Source organism: Bubalus kerabau, chromosome 2, assembly GCF_029407905.1.
Source record: "Bubalus kerabau isolate K-KA32 ecotype Philippines breed swamp buffalo chromosome 2, PCC_UOA_SB_1v2, whole genome shotgun sequence".
Lineage (NCBI taxonomy): Eukaryota > Metazoa > Chordata > Mammalia > Artiodactyla > Bovidae > Bubalus > Bubalus kerabau.
Genome location: NC_073625.1, coordinates 148563608 through 148583838, shown reverse-complemented (window position 1 = coordinate 148583838; position 20231 = coordinate 148563608). Strand labels below are relative to the sequence as shown.

At 32.1% G+C, this 20231-nt stretch overlaps 1 protein-coding gene across 1 annotated transcript in view; it reads right to left on the bottom strand.

The window, feature by feature from the left end:
* SI (sucrase-isomaltase) overlaps window positions 1–12753 on the bottom strand; it is a 109691-nt gene extending 96938 nt beyond the window's left edge. Inside the window, exons 1-9 of the mRNA XM_055570341.1 lie at window positions 12636–12753; window positions 11325–11419; window positions 8526–8643; window positions 8120–8229; window positions 7043–7194; window positions 5699–5870; window positions 4264–4363; window positions 3061–3173; window positions 408–533 (exon numbers count right to left, since the gene is read on the bottom strand). Of these exons, the coding sequence (XP_055426316.1) occupies window positions 408–533; window positions 3061–3173; window positions 4264–4363; window positions 5699–5870; window positions 7043–7194; window positions 8120–8229; window positions 8526–8643; window positions 11325–11419; window positions 12636–12753 (1104 nt within the window). The remainder of the gene's footprint in view (window positions 1–407; window positions 534–3060; window positions 3174–4263; window positions 4364–5698; window positions 5871–7042; window positions 7195–8119; window positions 8230–8525; window positions 8644–11324; window positions 11420–12635) is intronic.
* Window positions 12754–20231: the final 7478 nt, after the last annotated feature.

Genomic DNA, 20231 nt, shown 5'->3' with positions numbered 1-20231 from the left:
CAACCAGTCCATCCTAAATGAAATCAGTCCTGAATATTCATTGGAAGGCCTGATGCTGAAACCCCAATACTTTGGCCACCTGATGCAAAAAACTGACTCATTTGAAAAGACCCTGATGCTATGAAAGATGGAAGGCAGGAGAAGGAGACAATAAAGGATGACATGGTTGGATGGTATAACCGACTCAATGGACATGAATTTAAATAAACCCCAGGAGTTGGTGATGGACAAGGAGGCTTGGCGTGCTGCTGTCCATGGGGTCACAAGGAGTTGGTCACGACTGAGTGACTGAACTGAACTGAACTCATATTTGGCAAATATGGTAATCCTGAAAATGCCCTGCATTTATTTTCATGTGAAAATATTTAACTTTATATATATTCCCACAAACCCTTCATCCTACTTACAAATGGTATGCCAGCTTCCCGATTTCTTTGTACCACTGTTTTCACCACATCAAGTGTCTTGTAATTCCAGCGACTCAGCTGAAATCCAAGATTCCAATAAGCTGGCATTGCTGGTCGTCCAATGAACTTGAAGTAAATGGATATTTAATTATGTTCAATGACGAACATTAGAAACTAATACTAATATTAATTGCTGTATCTCTAGTATTGCTTTGAATTTAACTACATATATTAAACAAAGATTTTGTGGTATCTACATTCTAAAATGGATATTCTCTTAGAATTGTCTTATGAAACACTTAGCAAGTCTATGTTCAGTCACTCATCTTTTATTTTGTGTTAAAACATCAGAAAGGTAGCACTTTAAAGGTAGCATTTATAAAAGTGTATTTTGCTGTGCATGAAAAGTTAAAGAAAAGAATAAAACGATAGCATTACAGATATTAGAGAACAAGAAAACTGTCCCACTGCATTCCCACTTCCTGTAGCAACAAAATGAATGAATGATAACATGTAAGAAAAGGAATTTACAATTCCTATTCTGTTACATTTGGCACTTATTTCTCTCCTAGTTTGCAAAAATATTAATAAAATATGTGCCTACAAGGCTCCCCACATAGTATTTCATAAGCTACTTTTGACAGTCACATGTAGGGCCTTGGTTTCTTCCTTCCTCCAAGGACCACATGGGCCCTTCTCCTGCCACATTGTTAGCCCAAGCAGGCTCAGTGCATATTTGCAACAGACCACCAGTGTCTTATCACAACAACAGAGCACAGGATTTTTCACATGGATATACGAGTGCAACTGATATTATTTTTTTCACTAAAAATGAAGTATTAGGTTGTATTAACACAAATAACTTTATATGGCATGATGGCTTTTCTCTCGTTAAGGTATATACATTTTAGGGGAAAGAACTGTGATTTCATCATGTACGTCTAAAAACTACTATTTAAAAATTTTTTAAAATACTAATGTTAAGTCATTGTATTTTCTTCAATTTAAGCACTAAATTTATCTTTTAAAACTTGGTATCAAATAAAACTCTGCCAAAACTCAATATGTTTACACTATTCATAAACATATTATGTTCCATAAAATTTTAAAGATTTAGACATGTGATTGAAATTTGTGTGTGTGTATGTTATACATATCACATAATTTATTTTCATAAAAGTATATAAAATAGGTGTTGCTACGTATTATGTTAATTTATGTACTTTTCATCTTATACTTTATATGTATATATCATCTTTAAAATGTATAAAATGATCTGGTCATTCAAACGTATTAAAGTTTTCAATTTTGACATCCTGGCACCACTAATGAGTTAATTTGTACAGAAAGGATAGCTTGTTCTTCTTCAAATAAGAAACAGTTACTTTTGTCTATTCCCTATCTAATTTGTTCCCCCATTGAAATTAATAGTGCTATATTCCACACGTCTTTTTTAATTTAAATTCAAGATTTTGCAAGTCTACCCATAAAATGATGTATGCAAGTGGATAACTGTATTATTAATGCATGAATGCTGCATTGGCATGTCAAACATGACTCAAGTTCAGGTAGTGCTGACCACAGACTTTACTCAGCATGTAATAGACAACTATCCCAACTAATATTTCACAAAGCAAATCTTAAACTCTCAAAAATGTGCTATCCCCTGTTTTGATGATGTGACAACCATACACAATAAATATGATTTCATATTAGAGAGACTGCAAATTTTGTAGGCATTTCTGAAATTCACATTTATGAACAGCAATTTGGGAATTGCAAGACTTTGTAAATTATTCAATTGGGTAAAACTCTAGCTACTGTTAGTTTAGGTTTTTAGATCATAACTAAACTTTTTGATAGTAATTACTTCTCTTTTGATATTATTCTAGGAAATGGGAATTATATGTCAAAAGATTTATCAGTAAAACAAGATTTAAAAAATAAGCATAATTCTTAAATTGCATGTCTATAAAAAGTATTTACTTTTTATGATGATAACACCAAGATTCATATATGCTAATAGTCACAGAATAACAATTTACATGGGAGAAACATTCAGAATCAGGCTCAAAATAAGTCCTGAGTTCTTCACCTTTCTAAAGTCCTTCCTGGGCTCATGAACAATAGCATGTTATTTAATAGGTAAATGAAAGTTGTTTAGATAGTATGTTTAAGGTGTAAGACACTTCAGACTATGTTTTCAAAATCTGCCTTTCTAAATCTGATTGTCAGAGCCAATTTTACTGGGATTTACCTACTGTAGATTAACACCAAGTGTCAGTAGCCCTTTTTTAAAACTCAGTTGCCTCCAGAATTCTTATCAAATGAAGACAATATACCCCATTTTTTTTTATCCCATCAAATAAAGTCGTAGTGTAATATGTAACATCTCAAAGAAATCCAAATACTGAACTCAGCTGCCTGGAAGCAAGAACTGATTTGTTATCAGAAATATAGACATCTAAATATACCTAGGTGTCATTGTACAAGAAAAACAAAAATAAAAGTATCTTCTCATATCTGAAAAATGGTAAGGTATAAAAATACATTCAGCTAAGAGGCCTCCAGTAGCTTAGCTAAAATCATTTCAATATGTTAGATGAAAGAAAAGTATGGTAGAAAAAAAATTTAAAATAGACCTGCAACACACCTCTTGATACTGTTGAACTACTTGTTCTGGTGTGTCTCCCAGAAAGATATAAAAGTCCAGAATTCCACCTATAACTCGGTAAGTTACTATTGGAGTAGGTTGGATGAAAATCTCTACAAAACAAAAATTGGAAAAGCATATGTATATAGTAAAAATGTACGTAATGAGAAAATAATTGCAATGCCTACTTAAAGTACTTCACATTAATCACATAATTTTAGAGTTTTTTATTATTAAGATAAAATATGATATTTAAGATAAGAATACAGGAGAAAAGTGGAATGCCGCCATATATGAGGTTTATGATATGTTATTCCAGATATTCCTTTTACAGATGTTGGCAAAAGCTCCCCTAGAAACTGCTTAGCAGAGAATAGAGGATCAGTCCTTTTACAATAAAAAATATTTCTTTTTGAAGTTGAATCTCAATTAGTTATTCTATTTGAAGATTCAGTGAAAGATCATGTCACATGTTGATTTCTATAAAATAAAACTATGAAAATTTTAATTTTTCTATATGTTAAACATAGTAATTGTCTGGATAACCATATGGAGCACTGCTCTTGCTGGAATATTATTATTTTTGTAGTTTTTTTTAATTATCACTAATTCATCTATCAAATATAGGTATTACATTATTCACAACACTAGAAAATAAAAGGTTCTACATTATTTGAGTTATGGTAAACTGAAATATGATTCTTCTCTCTTTTTATCCCCATATAGACCTTTGTTTTTTTAATCTGCAGGGCATATGAACTTATTTTAACAATCAAGGCTATGGGAATGGGAATAGTCATTTACATGGATATATTCGATGTTGCTCTGGAGGGAAAAGGAAGTGCCTATATATCATGATATAGCATACTTCCCCCAAAACAGACACACAAAAATCCATATCTCAGGCTCCTCTGTCCATGGAATTCTTCAGGAAAGGATACTGGAGTGGGTAGCCATTCCCTTCTCCAGGGGATCTTCCCAACCCAGGGATCAAACTCAGGTCTCTTGCATTGCAGGCAGATTCTTTACCTGAGACATAAAGGAAGCCCTCACTAACTATAAAACCTGCTTATAATACTTTCACATTCTAAATCACTAACAACAAAGTTTACTCTGTTATAATATATCTATGATTGGAATAAATAAAGCAGTTAAAACATTTCAAGTCTCATTTGAACATATTATCAGATAAATTACTCTTACCCATTGCATTGCTGTTCATTAAGAAAACACCAAATGACTTTCCAGAAGTATCCTCAATGCACATGAAGAATGTTTGATGTCCATATAAATTATTATTATTCTATAAGGCATAAATTTGAAAATTAAAACTTAAAATACATTTAAAATTAAAAAGTATACTTGAATGGCTTTTATGTATTCCTGTATTTTTCTGTAATTTATTCCTCATATTCTATAATAATTTTTTCTACTATATACCATATGAAACATTGTAGCACAAAAGTCATTGAACTTATTTTATTTATTAATACATTAATATACAGTTATATAACTATATATTATGCTATTAATAGATTATTTAACTTTCTTTTATGTTTTATGATGATTAAATGAGTTTTAATAAGCCATTCATCAACTATATTTCAACAAAAAAATAAACTATCTGTGATAGGGTAATGAAATGTTTTTTTTTTTAAATTTTATTTTATTTTTAAACTTTACATAATTGTATTAGTTTTGCCAAGTATCAAAATGAATCTGCCACAGGTATGTGGAATGTTTATATATCATGTCTCATGTTCGCCCCAAGGTATTGCCAGGAATTCTAAGATGATGTCCACTTCATATAACTTTTTCAGTATAGTTGTTGAGAGCTGATGAGTAGCAAAATTTATTAATATTTTTATACCAAATGAGGATCTTTATAACAACTGACTTATTCATTTCAGTAGCACTGGAAATTTAAAAATTAGTCACATTTGACTCAAAGCAATCATGAATCAATTTTTAAAAGCTTTTTAATGCTATTGTATTTCTCATAAAAAACTGCATACTTTTGAAATTCAGAAATATATGTACACAAATAATAACTCATGACATCATAACAAAATATAAATAAACTATTAGAAAATAAAGATTAATTCTGCATGGAGGAGTTTGGGAAATTTTCTTATGATGTGAGATCAAATGAGCTATCAATGGTGTGTATAAGTAATAAAAAACTAACTTCTTATGAAAATATGTGAACCTAAGAAAGATTACTATGTTATAGATGAGGAAAAAGTAGATATAGATGCAGGACATGATGTCCACTAGATAGACAGACAGCACATATACAAAGCCATGTCGAACATGGTAAGTGTTTGGAAGTGTTCTTATGTAATAACTAGTCCTAGATAGCGTTAAGTACAAGAGTAACTGAAAAGTTGTTGATAAAATATAAAAGTGAAAAGTCAAAGGAAAACATTCATAAATTGGAAATACCTTTTAAAATATTCATAAAATCTGTTCACTTATTTAGTTAATTTAGGACTTTGATATGAATCCTCATCCCTAAAGTAAAGAAGCTCCTGGAATATGTATCACTGACAACAAAAAATGATGGTTACAAAAAGGCTAGAATTATCTCCTGTCAAATATAATTATTTTATTTATAACAAGAAATATAGTTCCTTACATCACCAGGAAGTTGATCCCGAGTAAAAATTGGCCATGTTTTCCAATATAAATCATGACGAAATCTCTTATGAATATGTTCCCCGAGACCATAAATGTATTCATTGGGAAGTCTGGCTGAGATCTGTAAATACTGGTCGGAGTATACCAGGGGACCAATGCTGGTGTCAAACCTAGAGCACGAAATAAATACAAGGGCTAAAAATATATAAAATGTTCTACTAAATATGGATCTATGTTATCATCCAGAATATTTCATTTTAAATAGGTCAGTCTTTAGCTGTGATTACTTCTTATGAACACATGATTTGTACCATAACCAGAACTTGTTAATTTTACTAACACAATTTGCCTCATCATCAACAATATGATTCTTCACACGCATCTCTCTCCTTTTATCTTTACTACAATACTGAAGCACAACCACTATTATAAATTCATTTCACAAATGTCACAATTTGGACAAATTTACTCATGTTTTCAAGGTGACAAACTGGTAGGAAGCAGAACCAAATTTCAAACCCAGTTTTGACTTTCTACAGAGACAGAGTTTTAAAATGTAGTACTATACTGGTTTCTATACCTCTATACATGTATTAAAATTAAGTTTAAAATCATTTTTCCTGAAAAAGAAAGGTTTCATGTTTTATATATATCAGATATAAACTATGCAAAATGTCAAATAGCATTTCTTTTGTGATTTAACATAAAATCAACTTCAGGTTATTAAAATACATTTATGAAAATTAATTGCTGAGATTAAGTCCTGATAATCATCCAATTAACCTTTCTTGGAAACTCAAGAGCAGCAATATTGAAAATTACTAACTTTTTTGCCAAAAATGTCCCTCAAAATACATTTATAATGAAGGCATTCAGATAATGTTTAAATTATTATATATGGCTATTTAAATTTATTATGTGTAAATTTATTCAATTAATTTCATACACATAATGAAAAATTCTCCAACACTATGGAAATTTGTCCCTCTCTGAATAGTAACTATTTGATCCTACCAGTTGAAAGAGAATATGATAGATAACAAGAAAAAGACATATAAGGTTTTTTAGGTATGCAAACTATATGCAAGGCTAAAATTGTATCAGAGGCTCTCTTCATTTCAACTTTGGTTGGCCCATTCTATACTTCATATTCTGGTACATTTCATCCATAAGAAATTAAAGCTTCTTTGATATTATAATATTTAAAAACATGTACACCCACCCTCTTTTGGAAGGAAATTTATTCTTTCTGAAAATGCCCTAAAAATGAGACTTTTGTGGTTCTATGATAATACAATAAAATTGACCAATTATTTAAACTTACATAAATATAATTACTTACAAAATTTTATTATTGCTTTTTCTAGAAATTTTAATGCTAAATGGATCATGTATAACCTCCACATTATACAGTGGATCAGAAGCTGCAGTTCCACTAAATTCTTTTACAAACTGATGAGGAACTTCATATCTTTTATTATTTGGATCAGTGATCTGCAAAGATATTTTAAAATTAGCATTATTTGATTCAAAACTGTTACTAAATTTTTCAGTTCTGAATTAGGTATTAAATGCAAGTTCCAAATACAAAACAATAAATCTAATGATTTTATAAAAGAGTTATTAATCTAGTCATAAACTTAACTTACATTGTTGAATGGCTATGCAAAGAATAAATTGTAATACTGTTAAGGAATTAATAGAATTAGTTAATTATAAAGGTACTATATCATATATAATTTTTATTGACCAATATAAAAAATCATGAGACTATTATTAAATATTGATTCTTAAATAGTAGATTTTTGTGAATTTAATTATTAATTATCCATGCAGTATTTTGATGATCACTCACTAACAAGTCCTGAAAGTAATTTGAATTTTGTTTTAAAAAAACAATTTTTGTGAAATTGTTGCTACAAGTTATTGTGCAAAGGATATATTGTTTTTACTGCCAATCCAAAAGACCATACTGGCAAACAATTTGGTAAAGAAAGCAGAAATTAGTTTCTTTAAAATCATGACTAGAAGTGACACCAGTAAAAAGAACTAGTGAGTGTGTCACACATGGACCAATTAACAGCTTCCTTAAATTAAATTCTAAACTAATCTTTTATCACAGTCTGTAGTTCAATAACAAAAATTACTACAGTTTTTGAGTGTTAGTTCTTCTGAGGACACTTTATCAAATATTTTACGCTAACTATATTATTAAATTCTTTAAAAACTACTGCCAGAGGAGCTAGTTCGTGTGTTCTATCTGAGAAGAAGGCTCAGAGAAGTGGAGTAACTGGTCCAATAAGTTCTTTTCTTTGGAATAGACATTTATTAAGAGGGAAAATGTCTTGGTGGGTTAGAGGGTATACTCATAACATGCTATTTAGTATTAACTTTTCTTTAGGAAACTAAAAAACCAAACCTTGAACCGCACACGATTGCGTGTCTGACTTTGAGTGGTGAGGAGAACGCTGTTAATGTCATTTCCAAAGAGTGTAGGTGAAGCTTTCCTTTTTAATTTGGCTTCAACTCCTTGAAGAAAAAAAAGTTGTATGAATTATGGTTTTATTTATAATGATTAGTAATCACTAAATATTTTCATATTTTTTCCAATTTTATTGTAGGTCTCACAAATAACCTTTTCTTTTTTTAATTTGGAAGATAGAATCATGAAAAAAAATAAGTTCTTAACATACCAAATTTGAACATTCTTGTGTACATGTTCCTATTTGATTTTATTTAAGATATTTTTCCAAAGAAAAAATTTAAATATACTTTTTTTATTCAACTTAAAATATGTTGGATCACCATGATAGAACACTTCTCACCAGCATTTGTTGATGTTACTTTCTCAGCATTATAGCCGTGGTTATTTACGAAGAAGCACCAAGGAATAACAGAATCATTCCATGGCCTCCAGCAGCAACCTCGAGCTGCACAAAGTGTCTGATAAAACATTTATTAAAGGAATCATAGGATTAGTGCTGTTATTATATATGTTGGTCTCTATTTTTTTTTTTTTGGTTTTGTTTTGTGTTTTTTTTTAAATTTTATTTTATTTTTAAACTTTACAAAATTGTATTAGTTTTGCCAAATATCAAAATGAATTCACCACAGGTATATGTGTGTTCCCCATCCTGAACCCTCCTCCCTCCTCCCTCCCCATACCATCCCTCTGGGTCGTACCAGTGCACCAGCCCCAAGCATCCAGTATCGTGCATCGAACCTGGACTGGCAACTCTTTTCACACATGATATTTTACATGTTTCAATGCCATTCTCCCAAATCTTCCCACCTTCTCCCTCTCCCACAGAGTCCATAAGACTGTTCTATACATCAGTGTCTCTTTTCCTGTCTTGTACAGGGTTATTGTTACCATCTTTCTAAATTCCATATATATGCGTTAGTATACTGTATTGGTGTTTTTCTTTCTGGCTTACTTCACTCTATATAATAGGCTCCAGTTTCATCCACCTCATTAGAACTGATTCAAATGTATTCTTTTTAATGGCTGAGTAGTACTCCATTGTGTATATGTACCACAGCTTTCTTATCCATTCATCTGCTGATGGACATCTAGGTTGCTTCCATGTCCTGGCTATTATAAACAGTGCTGCGATGAACATTGGGGTACACGTGTCTCTTTCCCTTCTGGTTTCCTCAGTGTGTATGCCCAGCAGTGGGATTGCTGGATCATAAGGTGGTTCTATTTCCAGTTTTTTAAGGAATCTCCACACTGTTCTCCATAGTGGCTGTACGAGTTTGCATTCCCACCAACAGTGCAAGAGGGTTCCCTTTTCTCCACACCCTCTCCAGCATTTATTGCTTGTAGACTTTTGGATCGCAGCCATTCTGACTGGCGTGAAATGGTACCTCATAGTCGTTTTGATTTGCATTAATGAATATTTAAAAAACATTATTTCTTCAAATATGTATGTGCTAAAATATCATTTATTCTTTTGTTCCTTTCACTTTGAAGAAATGTAAATATTTGATGAATTGAATTACATCAGTGATCGATGCTCTGAGTTGTGATTTATCAATTTTCCATATGAATACACATTATCATAAGGTCATGTTATTTTCAAGATTCCTGCCCTCCAGATAATTAATTATAGTCTGTTCTGTTGCCATGTAGCCAGTGCAGAAGAACTAAAATATTTATTGTGCACCAATTATGTATCAAGTTGCAAGTGAGGCTATAAAGAAGAGATGGTCCCAAATTTAAGCCTAGGTAAAATGTTTAAGGTCTTTATTTCCAGATAATTATTACTTTGATATGATTTATACTATTTAAACTAGTTCATATGCTAGCTGTTGCAACTAGTAGCTGCCATTACATCTAATGTATAAAGTAAAATAATAAATTCTCCTTAATATTATGATCTATATGGAAAGACTACATGAAGGGAAAGAAAAATTATATATGTTTATAGTAAAATTTGAGTTACATGGTGATGTGTGTCAACATTGGTATAATAAAAAATCTATTTAATATTTAAGTTTAATAGTGTAACATATTTTCGTAATTTGAATACTTGTGAGCCCTTTTTCTTGGCTATTTGCATTGAAAAAAATTTTTTTAAATCTCCATGTTTACCAGTTAATGGTACACATGTTAAATTCTCTCCCATTTTTAACATCAAAGTGGCATCAGGTACACATATACACAGGGGCTTCCCAGGTGGCTCAATGGTAAAGAATCTGCCTGTAAATGCAGGAACCACAGGCGATGCAGGTTCAATCCTGGGTTGGGAAGATCCCCTAGAGGAGGAAATGGCAGCCCACTCCATATTCTTGCCTAGAGAATCCCATGGGTAGAGAAGCCTAGCAGGCTACAGTCCATGGAGTCGCAAAGACTCAGACACGACTGAGCTACAGAGCACACATACACACACACATACATACGTGCACACACACATACACATGCATACATGTTATAAAAATGATAGTTCAATGGGAACTGAGCATTTTGGAGGGTCATTACCTAACAGAATCTGAAGAATGTGTGACTTTTGATATAAACATCACAAAATGGGAATACACACATATACATCTTCACTCATTGACCTTTTAATCCCATACAAGTTATAATGACTAAGGAAGAGTCAATTTAGGGTTAAGTGAATCCATTTATTTACACTTAATTTGCTCCAGTTGAATTCCTTCTCCCCAAATAATAAAAAAATAAATGGTTTGAAAAATTTTAAAAATAGTTACAAGAATCAATGTTACTTTATTTTCCACAGATTCTTCTTGTTAATGTCATCATCACAAACAATTTAATAGAGTGTAGATATTCTTTCTTAAAATTTATATATTTATCAAAGGTCATACTTTTAAGCAGTAGTTTGAGAGGATAGAATTTCATAAAAAATTATAAATTTAATAATAGCTTTTTAAGTATGGAAAAATATTAAGTGGCTATTTTGAACTGAAGTACATAAAAGCAGGCTCAGTAATTTCCATTATCTCTCATCTGTGCATACATAAATAAAAATAAATGTGGCCTAATAAATGGCTATACTTTTTAAAATATGAATATATCCAATATTGAATAATTATCTTAATATAATTATCATACTATATATCTATTCATAAAAATATAAAAGACTTTGGTTGCAGACCTGTGTGGGAGATCGTTCTGGAATGCAGTTTATTCTCTGGTTGATAGGATCGTTCAGTACACTTGGGCATGTGCCTCGGGTTGAATCACTGATTTCTGAGACAGAAACAGATCAATAAAACAAAACATGGTTTTAAATTTAATTTTCAAGTAACAAATACATTGAAAGTAAACACAAATATATATATATATAATGAAAATTAAACATAACTTAAAAAAACCCTACAAATTCAAGTCCTAATTACCGAAAGGAAATGATCCAAAAGCCCTTTGACTGTTCCTTAAGAGAATCAAAGTATATTCACAGAAGGTCTTAAAAGACAGACTCAAAAGGAAACAAAATGTTTTCTGCACCATACTCATAAACTGTGTTTTAGAGATGAAGAAAGAAGATGGAGAAATATGTATGGGGAATATATATGGGGAGAGGATGCAGAGAAGGAGACAAGAATTAAAGAAGACAAAAAGTTTAGGAGGAAGAAGATACTAAAACAGAAGAGAAAGAAGAGAATAGCAAAAAAAAGCAAAACCCCAACTCTATATAATAAAGAGGGACTTTCTAGCAACCAGAGATGGGGAAGATAAATTTGATTGCTTCATAGTATAGCAAGCTTTCAGTTTACTAGAAGAATATAAAACAAGACAAGAGGCAGCAGAAAACACTAACTACTGTTAGACTAGAAGATAATTTGCAATACATTTTCCACTTCTGATTTAATTAGGATAGAATGATGAAGAAAGAAAAAGTAGATCAGGTGGATGAAAGTAGCATGCGTCAGCTCTAAATTAGGATATAAATATTCAGGAAAAAATGATAAACACTTCAAGCCTGTTTCACCTACTCTCTGTTTCTCTCATATGACCTCACTCTTGAAAAAAAAAAAAAGTCTATGACAAAGAGGTTATCCCCTTAAATTTCCTAACCCCTCTTGCAAGTGTCTGAAAGCTAGAGCAAAACCCGACTAATGAGATTTCCCACTAGTTAGAAGAACCTTACTAGTAACTATACAAGATTACTGTGCTGTTTATTAATATTTTGGGGTTTTTTTGCCTATTTACCAGTTCTAAAGCTAGGCCATTAATATCAAAGCATATGGGTTTCTTAATTGCAATGGCACGTCATTGAAATATCTGTAATATAATGGTTAGAAAAAGTTGGAGTAACTGTAACTTACCTGAGATCTTTCTTCAAGTATTTCATCTTGTATAGATCGCACATAGATTATAAACTAGTTTTCAAGATCCATAATTATTATACAGTAAACTTTATCTCAACCTCACTATAATGTATAAGTATTTTCAAATTATTTACCTTCAACAGCAGGTGTCTTAGTTGCTAAAACAACAACTAGGGCAATAGCTATTATTGTAACTATAGCAAAGAGGACAATCAAAGTAATTTCTAATCCAGAGAATTTCTTCTTGGCCATCTAAAGAAAGAAAAAGAATATACATTTGAAATGTAGACTATACAATAAATAACCATAATTATCATAAAATTATATATTTTTTCTACTAAGCATAATGCAAGCAGAGCTGCAGACAGCTCTAACAGTTTACAATCTAAAATAATGCACATTTGCAAAAGGGTTAACAACATGTGCAATTTCAAGTAAAAAGACAGAATTAGTGATGAACATTATAGTAGTACACTGAAATGAGAATATAAAAGGAAAAAAATTTCCAAGAGGGATTAGTTGCTCTCTCATTTTAGAGCATTTTTCAAGTCAAGGAAAGCTTATACTTGTATTGTGTTCCTTAATTCCACAACAACTGTATGAAGGAGACACTGTTATTTTATGAACCTCAGGCTTAGAGAAAATATTATTTTTTCAAAGTAAAAAAAAAACCCAGTTCTTCCTACTATAACTATTGCTCTGCAATTCCAGCACTGCTTTCTTATAAGGATATTATGGGAAAGTATATAAATATAAATATGGGGGAAATAAAATAAATATAAACATATAAAAGAATACAAATATAAAATGTTGTAGAAAATACATATATACAGGACACATACATACACACACACACATATATATATGCTATACATTTAGGAGTTGTTGCTTTAAAAAAGCATTTAAACTACATGATCTCCAAATTCCACTCTCAAATAGCAAAATATACCAGACTCTCAAATCAAAATGTATTTATTTCAGATAATATTATGTATTTGAGTTACCATCCAGAGGTGCCTAAATGTAGGTAGGGAAGGGCTCTTCTCTAGTAATTATCTTAAAGCCTATTTGTTTAACTTAGTTTTGGTCATAATCTATCTCTCCTTGTCTTTAAGCTTCCATGAGTTTTCTATATTTTATGTTGCTATATGTTTTAATTCAATGGAATATACCCAGATAGAAATTGAAAATTTTCACAGTAAGTGGTCTTATAAATTGCTGGTTTTAAAATCAATTTTTATTTTTGCCCTCTTATACTCGCCCTTTCTCTTCTGTCTATGTCAGTTCACATACTGAGTTGTCCCGATCTAAAAACTTTTTTTCTCTCTTACATATCTTTCTACCACAATAGAGCACTCAACAAGTCTTGCTGATTCTACTTCTGGAATAGTTTCAGAATTTTACCCTTATCTCCAACAATGAATTATTTTTTCTGGATAACATGTTTTAGTACATGCTGTTTAATCTTTCTTCAATTCTTCCACACCTGCTCTTCTAGTTCCAATTTATGCCCAGTTCAAATCCTATGTCATCTGTGAAAGTTTTCTTACTTTTAGAAGCAGAGTTAAATCAATTCTCTTCCTATTTTACAACAGTATATAGTGTATCTATTGCAATTATTTAAGCATGTGTTAATCCTCCATTGTATTGTCACATTCCTAATAGCAAGAATCATGAAAGTAGCTCAGATCCTAACATCAAATTAGTATAAGCTTAATTTGAAAAATATACCTTATGATTGAAAGTTTAAAGATTAGCATTCAGTTTTAGCTTATGATTTTCTGTTATAGATATGTAAGCTGTTTACTGCATCAGTAATCTTCAGAGAACTTGAATGAATGTAAGCTAAATTTAAATAAAGCAACATGATCTAAAAGGCTGTTTAGAAAATGAATCCCGGTTGCTCAATGTTATGTGAGAAACAACAGAAATGCATTTAATGCTTAACTTGAAATAAGTTTAACTCTCACACAAAGTAATTTTATTTTGAGATCAAGAAGCCAATAAAAATGATTGTTCTTTTCTTTTGTTAAGGGAAATCTAAAAAAAAAAAAATGCATATTGTCATGAAGCTAACCCTCTTTAATTTAAATAAATCAGAACAAAAATGTACCAAAATTACAGTAACAATAAATTAGAACAAAATAATAAATCAGAACAAAAATGTACCAAAATTAAATTATTTATATGAGTACTTATAAATGATCAGTACTAAAGTTGGTCATAAGCTGTAGGTGGTAATTATAGTAATTGTATTTTGGATTGCAGTAGTTTTAAGCAAAATATTTTTGGAGAAATTATATACTGATGCCATTTCTCTGTATATTTGTTTTCAAAATGAGTAATACTTACTACTAATTTTAAAGATCACTAATGACTAGTCTTTAAAAAAATTAGCTAGAAAAGATTTAAGTGTTTTATAAGTGTAGCATTCCATTCTGCATATATTTTTCCTAAATATATATTTATCATGCCTACAGTATTTCTCTAAATTTCAAAATATATTTTATATCTATTTTCATCTATATAGAACAATTCAACTAAACTTGCTATCATTCTACTTGGGTCTGACAGTTTTAATGAATAGCTCGTCGAATAAAATATTATATCTTTAAAACATTTTAGAAATGTTTTTTCCTGTTTTAGTACAAGGGGCTATACATTTAATATGGAAAATGAAAATACGTTATCATTGCTATTTTAACCAATTGAATATAGGAATACTGCTAACATGAATTAAAGAAATACACACACAATTACTTGGAAACTCAAATGGTTCCAATGTTTCAAATGTTTGTTTGTTTTCAAACAAAGAAATACGATAGGTAAACTTACCTTATTTCATAGTCTGTTCTTTCTGCTTTGCTGTACCAGAGTTGAGTAAGGCTGCCAAAGTAATGATCAGGGAAAACTGCTCAGCTATAAAGTGAGCTACTCATAAAGTTTTATTGCACTCTCACCAGCCTATCAGTATTTAATAAACTTCTGTTCAATGTGCAGTCATAAAAAAAAAAACTTAACGCTGAAAACTGTTGTGTAAATCTCTCTCTGGGAATCTAGGTTAATTAATAATTGTGCTCTCAGATAGTCTTTGATTTCTGGAAGCTATGACTAGCCTAAGAACATAAAAGTACTTATTTATAGTGTTTATTTCCCTTTTCAAAATTGTATTTCTTTTACCATGTAGATGCTGTTTCATTTTACTGTTTTATCTCATTGTGCAAAATTTAAACTCTCATTGGAAAGTTGAAACATACTTGTAAGCTAGGATTTGAAAAACACTTGTAGGAAATGACAATTGGCAGATAATATTTCATAAAAGGCAGTGATTAAATAAGTTATCTCCTGTGTCTTGTTATTAAACTTCAAGTTGAAGAACTAACAAAATCCCTAAAAATGAAGTGTAAAAGTATAGATATACAAATAAGTAGTACAGAAATAAAATCAACATTTTATTTATTACTTATAGCACTGATTTTGTTATCAAAAATTATTGCATAAACACTTAACTTTTCATACAAAAAAAATATAGGATATCAATTATTACACTATTGGTTTTAGCTAAAATAAGGTTTAAGGGCAAAGGACTTGAAACAAGAGCCCTGCATATACATACCAGCTGTAACACATATTTCTGAGAAACTCTGGGCACATTTGTTAATTTTCTTCAAGCCTCAGTCTCTGTATCTACAAATTAGAAATAAAAACACTTACCCATAGGGTCATCGTAAGAATTGTAAGTGCTCACATAGCCCATTATCATTATTACAGCTCTGCTACCACAGAGTACAATTTGACTCTGAAATGGTTAGTATGAGTTCTGCATGTAGTCAGGGTACTACATTTTCAAAGGAATTTACATTAAAACAATGTGGTCACACAGAGTAGAGTAACTAGTTTCTTGAGGCATCCTGAATATGAGTTTAAACAGAAACAGTAAAAGAAGTGTACACATGGATTACTCTTAAGACCTGGGGAGATATAAAGAACTTCCAGTACATAAATAGCAGAGATATGGAAATAAGATTAAAGTGATTTCCTCTCAATTCACAAAGCATATAATTCTTTAAGTGGAAAATCTCATTAAATCAACTTAAATCTTCTAGAACCAAGAGGTGAGTGGAACAAGGTCACAGGATATAAGGTTGATATACAAAGGTCAATCATGCTCCTATAAAACAGCAATGAATGATTGGACAATGAAACTAAAATACAGACCTACAGGTAGATAGAAATAGATACGCATATTTAGAGAGATATAAATGAATGGGGCTTTCCAGGTGGGGCTTAACTTCTCTTCCAGACTCCAGTTAGTCTGATTTTCTCTTTCTTTCCCTAAAGTATTCATCTACCACTCCCCAGCAAAACAATGCAACTTGTTTTAATCCCAGTGCAGTATTCCAATAGCACCTACTGCCTGGAGATAGAGATTTAAACTTCTTAACTTTATATTTACACTCTAAATTTTGCATTTGCCATTTCAGCTGACATCCTCAGTGAACCCACTCTCCTGTCATAACTATCAGTTAAGCTCTTCCACTTTCTCACTCTCACACCTGTGCTTATTTGGTCCAGAATCTGGATTGCCCTTCTTCAATGCAAGCTCTATCTATCTTTCTAATATCAGTTGACATCACTTTTCTACCAAAGGGACATTTGAATTCTTCTACTTGTCCTCAAGAGCATTAGTTAATGTATTTTACAATTGTGTTACAGTACTGCTTTAGCTTATATATTACCACTATCCATGCTTCCTTAGGGCTTCCCTCCTAGTTCAGTAGGTAAAGAGTCTGCCTGCAATGTAGGAGACCCAGGTTTGATTCCTGGGTTGGGAAGATCCCCTTGGAGAAGGAAAATGCCACCCACTCTAGTATTCTTGCCTGGAGGATCCCATGGACAGAGAAGCCTGGCAAGGCTACAGTCTATGGGGTCACACGAGTCTGACACGACTAAGCACACACAGCACAGCATGCTTGATTATATTGCCCACATGAGACTGAGCACATTTAGCAAGGACAATGACTTCTTCACTTAATTCACAACACTACCCACAACATTTTATGGAGCAAGATATAGCAGTGACTGTAAATTGTATATCTATATCAGCCCTCCCTTGTCAAAGTTCACCAGCAAAAAACCATCAGGAACATGACTGGATTCAAGCAAGGAAGGGCAGGGTGTCTCAGACAAAGTTGGCAGTGTTTATTATAGAATTTGTACTTACACTGTGTGTATGTGCGTGCATGTTCAATCTTATTCAACTCCATTGACCCAGGGTTTGAACCCAGGTCTCCTGCATTGACAGGCAGATTCTTATATTAAGCCTTATATTAAGAGACTTACATTAAGTGGACTTATATTAAGTGACTTTTATTAAGTTATAATATAGTATAATATATGCCATGCCGTGCTAAGTCGCTTCAGTCGTGTCAGACTCTTTGCAACTCTATGGACGGTATCCCGCTAGGCTCCTCTCTCCATGGGATTCTCCAGGCAAGAATACTTGAGTGGGTTGCCAGTGCCCTCCTCCAGGGAATCTTCCAGACACAGGGATTGAATCTATGTCTCCTGAGGCTCCTGCATTGAGGGTAGATTCTTTACCACTGAGCCACTGGGGAAGCCCCAATATAATATATACATATATATAAGTTATCTGGACTTATATTGTGTGTACTAAATCGCTTGAGTCATGTTCAACTCTTTGCGACCCTATGGACTCTAATCCTCCAGGCTTCTCTGTCTATGGGATTCTCCAGGCCAGAATCCTGGAGTGGATTACGAAACCCTCCTCCAGGGGATTGAACCCATGTCTCTTAATCTCCTGTGCTGGCAGGTGGTTTCTTTCCCACTAGCACCACCTGGGAAGCCCGGACTTTTATTAAATGACCAATAATAAGAAATTAGAGAAGAGGGAAGAACTATGCCTGGATTGGATAATGTCCAGAAGTGAAGAGAATTCAGTAATTAAGAATCTTAACCCTGGCACAGGAGGTGGAAAGAAGAAAGTGGAGCTGGGGAACATCACTGGTAATACACTCAAGTCAATTTTTGCAACAATATGGCCTACTTAAAAACACTGTTTATCAGTCTTACCAGCAGCAGAGTCAATTTTTCAGTTTGTCTTTTTTCTGTTTTCTTCTTTTAAGGCAGAGAGTCCCCTAAATTTAATAAAGTACACGCATGTCTATTTATAGACTACATTTTCCAGTCTCTCAGATATTAATTTCGATGATGTAACTAAATTATATTAATAGTGAGATGAGACCAGAATTCATGCATGCAACTTTCACATTACATTTTTAAGAAGAAACTGCTTCCCCTCATATCCTCTATTTAATTCTTTCTATGAGCCAGACATATATTGGTTCTGTAAGCCAGCTTTGAGCATGTATCCCCAGTAGACAAGAAGTTAGGAGAGATTTAAACTCCTGGATCACCTTGTGGACTAGAAGAACCTATCTACCCTGGATCATTAAATTTCCTCTAAAATATTAAATGGGAGAAAAATAATCTGTCTGCTTTAAATCACTGAAGATTTGAGCATCTTTATTAGAGCACTTTATACACATCTAATACATATGGTAAGAATAGACATTGGCTACTGAATTATAAATTCTAATGATAAAATGTTAACAGTATCCACTATAAATCAAAAGATTGCTAGTTGGATTATGTGTACTATCTGTGACCTCCTTTGGCCTTCAATTGTGTGGCTTGCCAAGTATTTTCCCAAATCAGGAATCTATATGCATACATATGCATAAATACCCAGAACTAATAGATAATAAAATATTAAAGGGACTAACAGAATCACTACAAATGATTGCCAAATTGAAATAAAAATTCATTATTACTTTATTACTCATGCTTTCCTATGTTGGAGGGAAAGATTTTATTTCTGTCAAATTTGCACTCTTGAAATGTGAAGAGTGATTTGGATGGGAAGGGCTGGGTCATTTTGAATATAAGTTCTTGAATAACTAGTAAGGTAATTTTCAAAATAAGTCATTTAGGACTTTCCTGGTGGTACAGTGGATAAGAATCTGCCCTGCAATGCAGGGGACTTGGGTTCGATCCCTGGTCCAGTAAGATTCCACAGCATGTGGGAGCAACTAAGCTCATGTGCCACAACCCTAGATTCCACAAATTGCAACTACTGAGCCGCTGTGCTGCAACTACTGAAACCTGTACAGGTAGAGCCTGTGCTACACACAAGAGAGGCCACCAAAGTGAGAATCCTCTACACCACGACAAAGAGTATGCCCACTCACCACAATAAGAGAAAGCCAGAGCATAGCAACAAAGATCCAGAGTAGCCAAAAAAATTAAAAATAAATTAAAAAAAATGTCAATCATCACTGGGAAAAATTGACAGGATAGATTGTTATCTATTAAGTTCCAATCATATGATATAAAATATATTTTGTCTGTGTAATACCAGTCTATGCAGTTGACATAAAACTGGAACAACTAATAAAAATGAATGCCTGAGAGTAATCTAATTATTATTGTATTTATTGCAAATATCATTGAAACTATATAAATATCAAAATGATATTTGTTTTATGAAAACTGTACTAAAGTTTCCAACTTATTAATAACTTTTTTGACCCTATTTCCATATTTGGATTCTAGGCAATCTCTGGTAGGAAAAAGCACTTTTTGATGATGGGATATTCATTCATATTTAAGTAAGCAGACTATGATTTATTTCAAATGGCTACTAATGT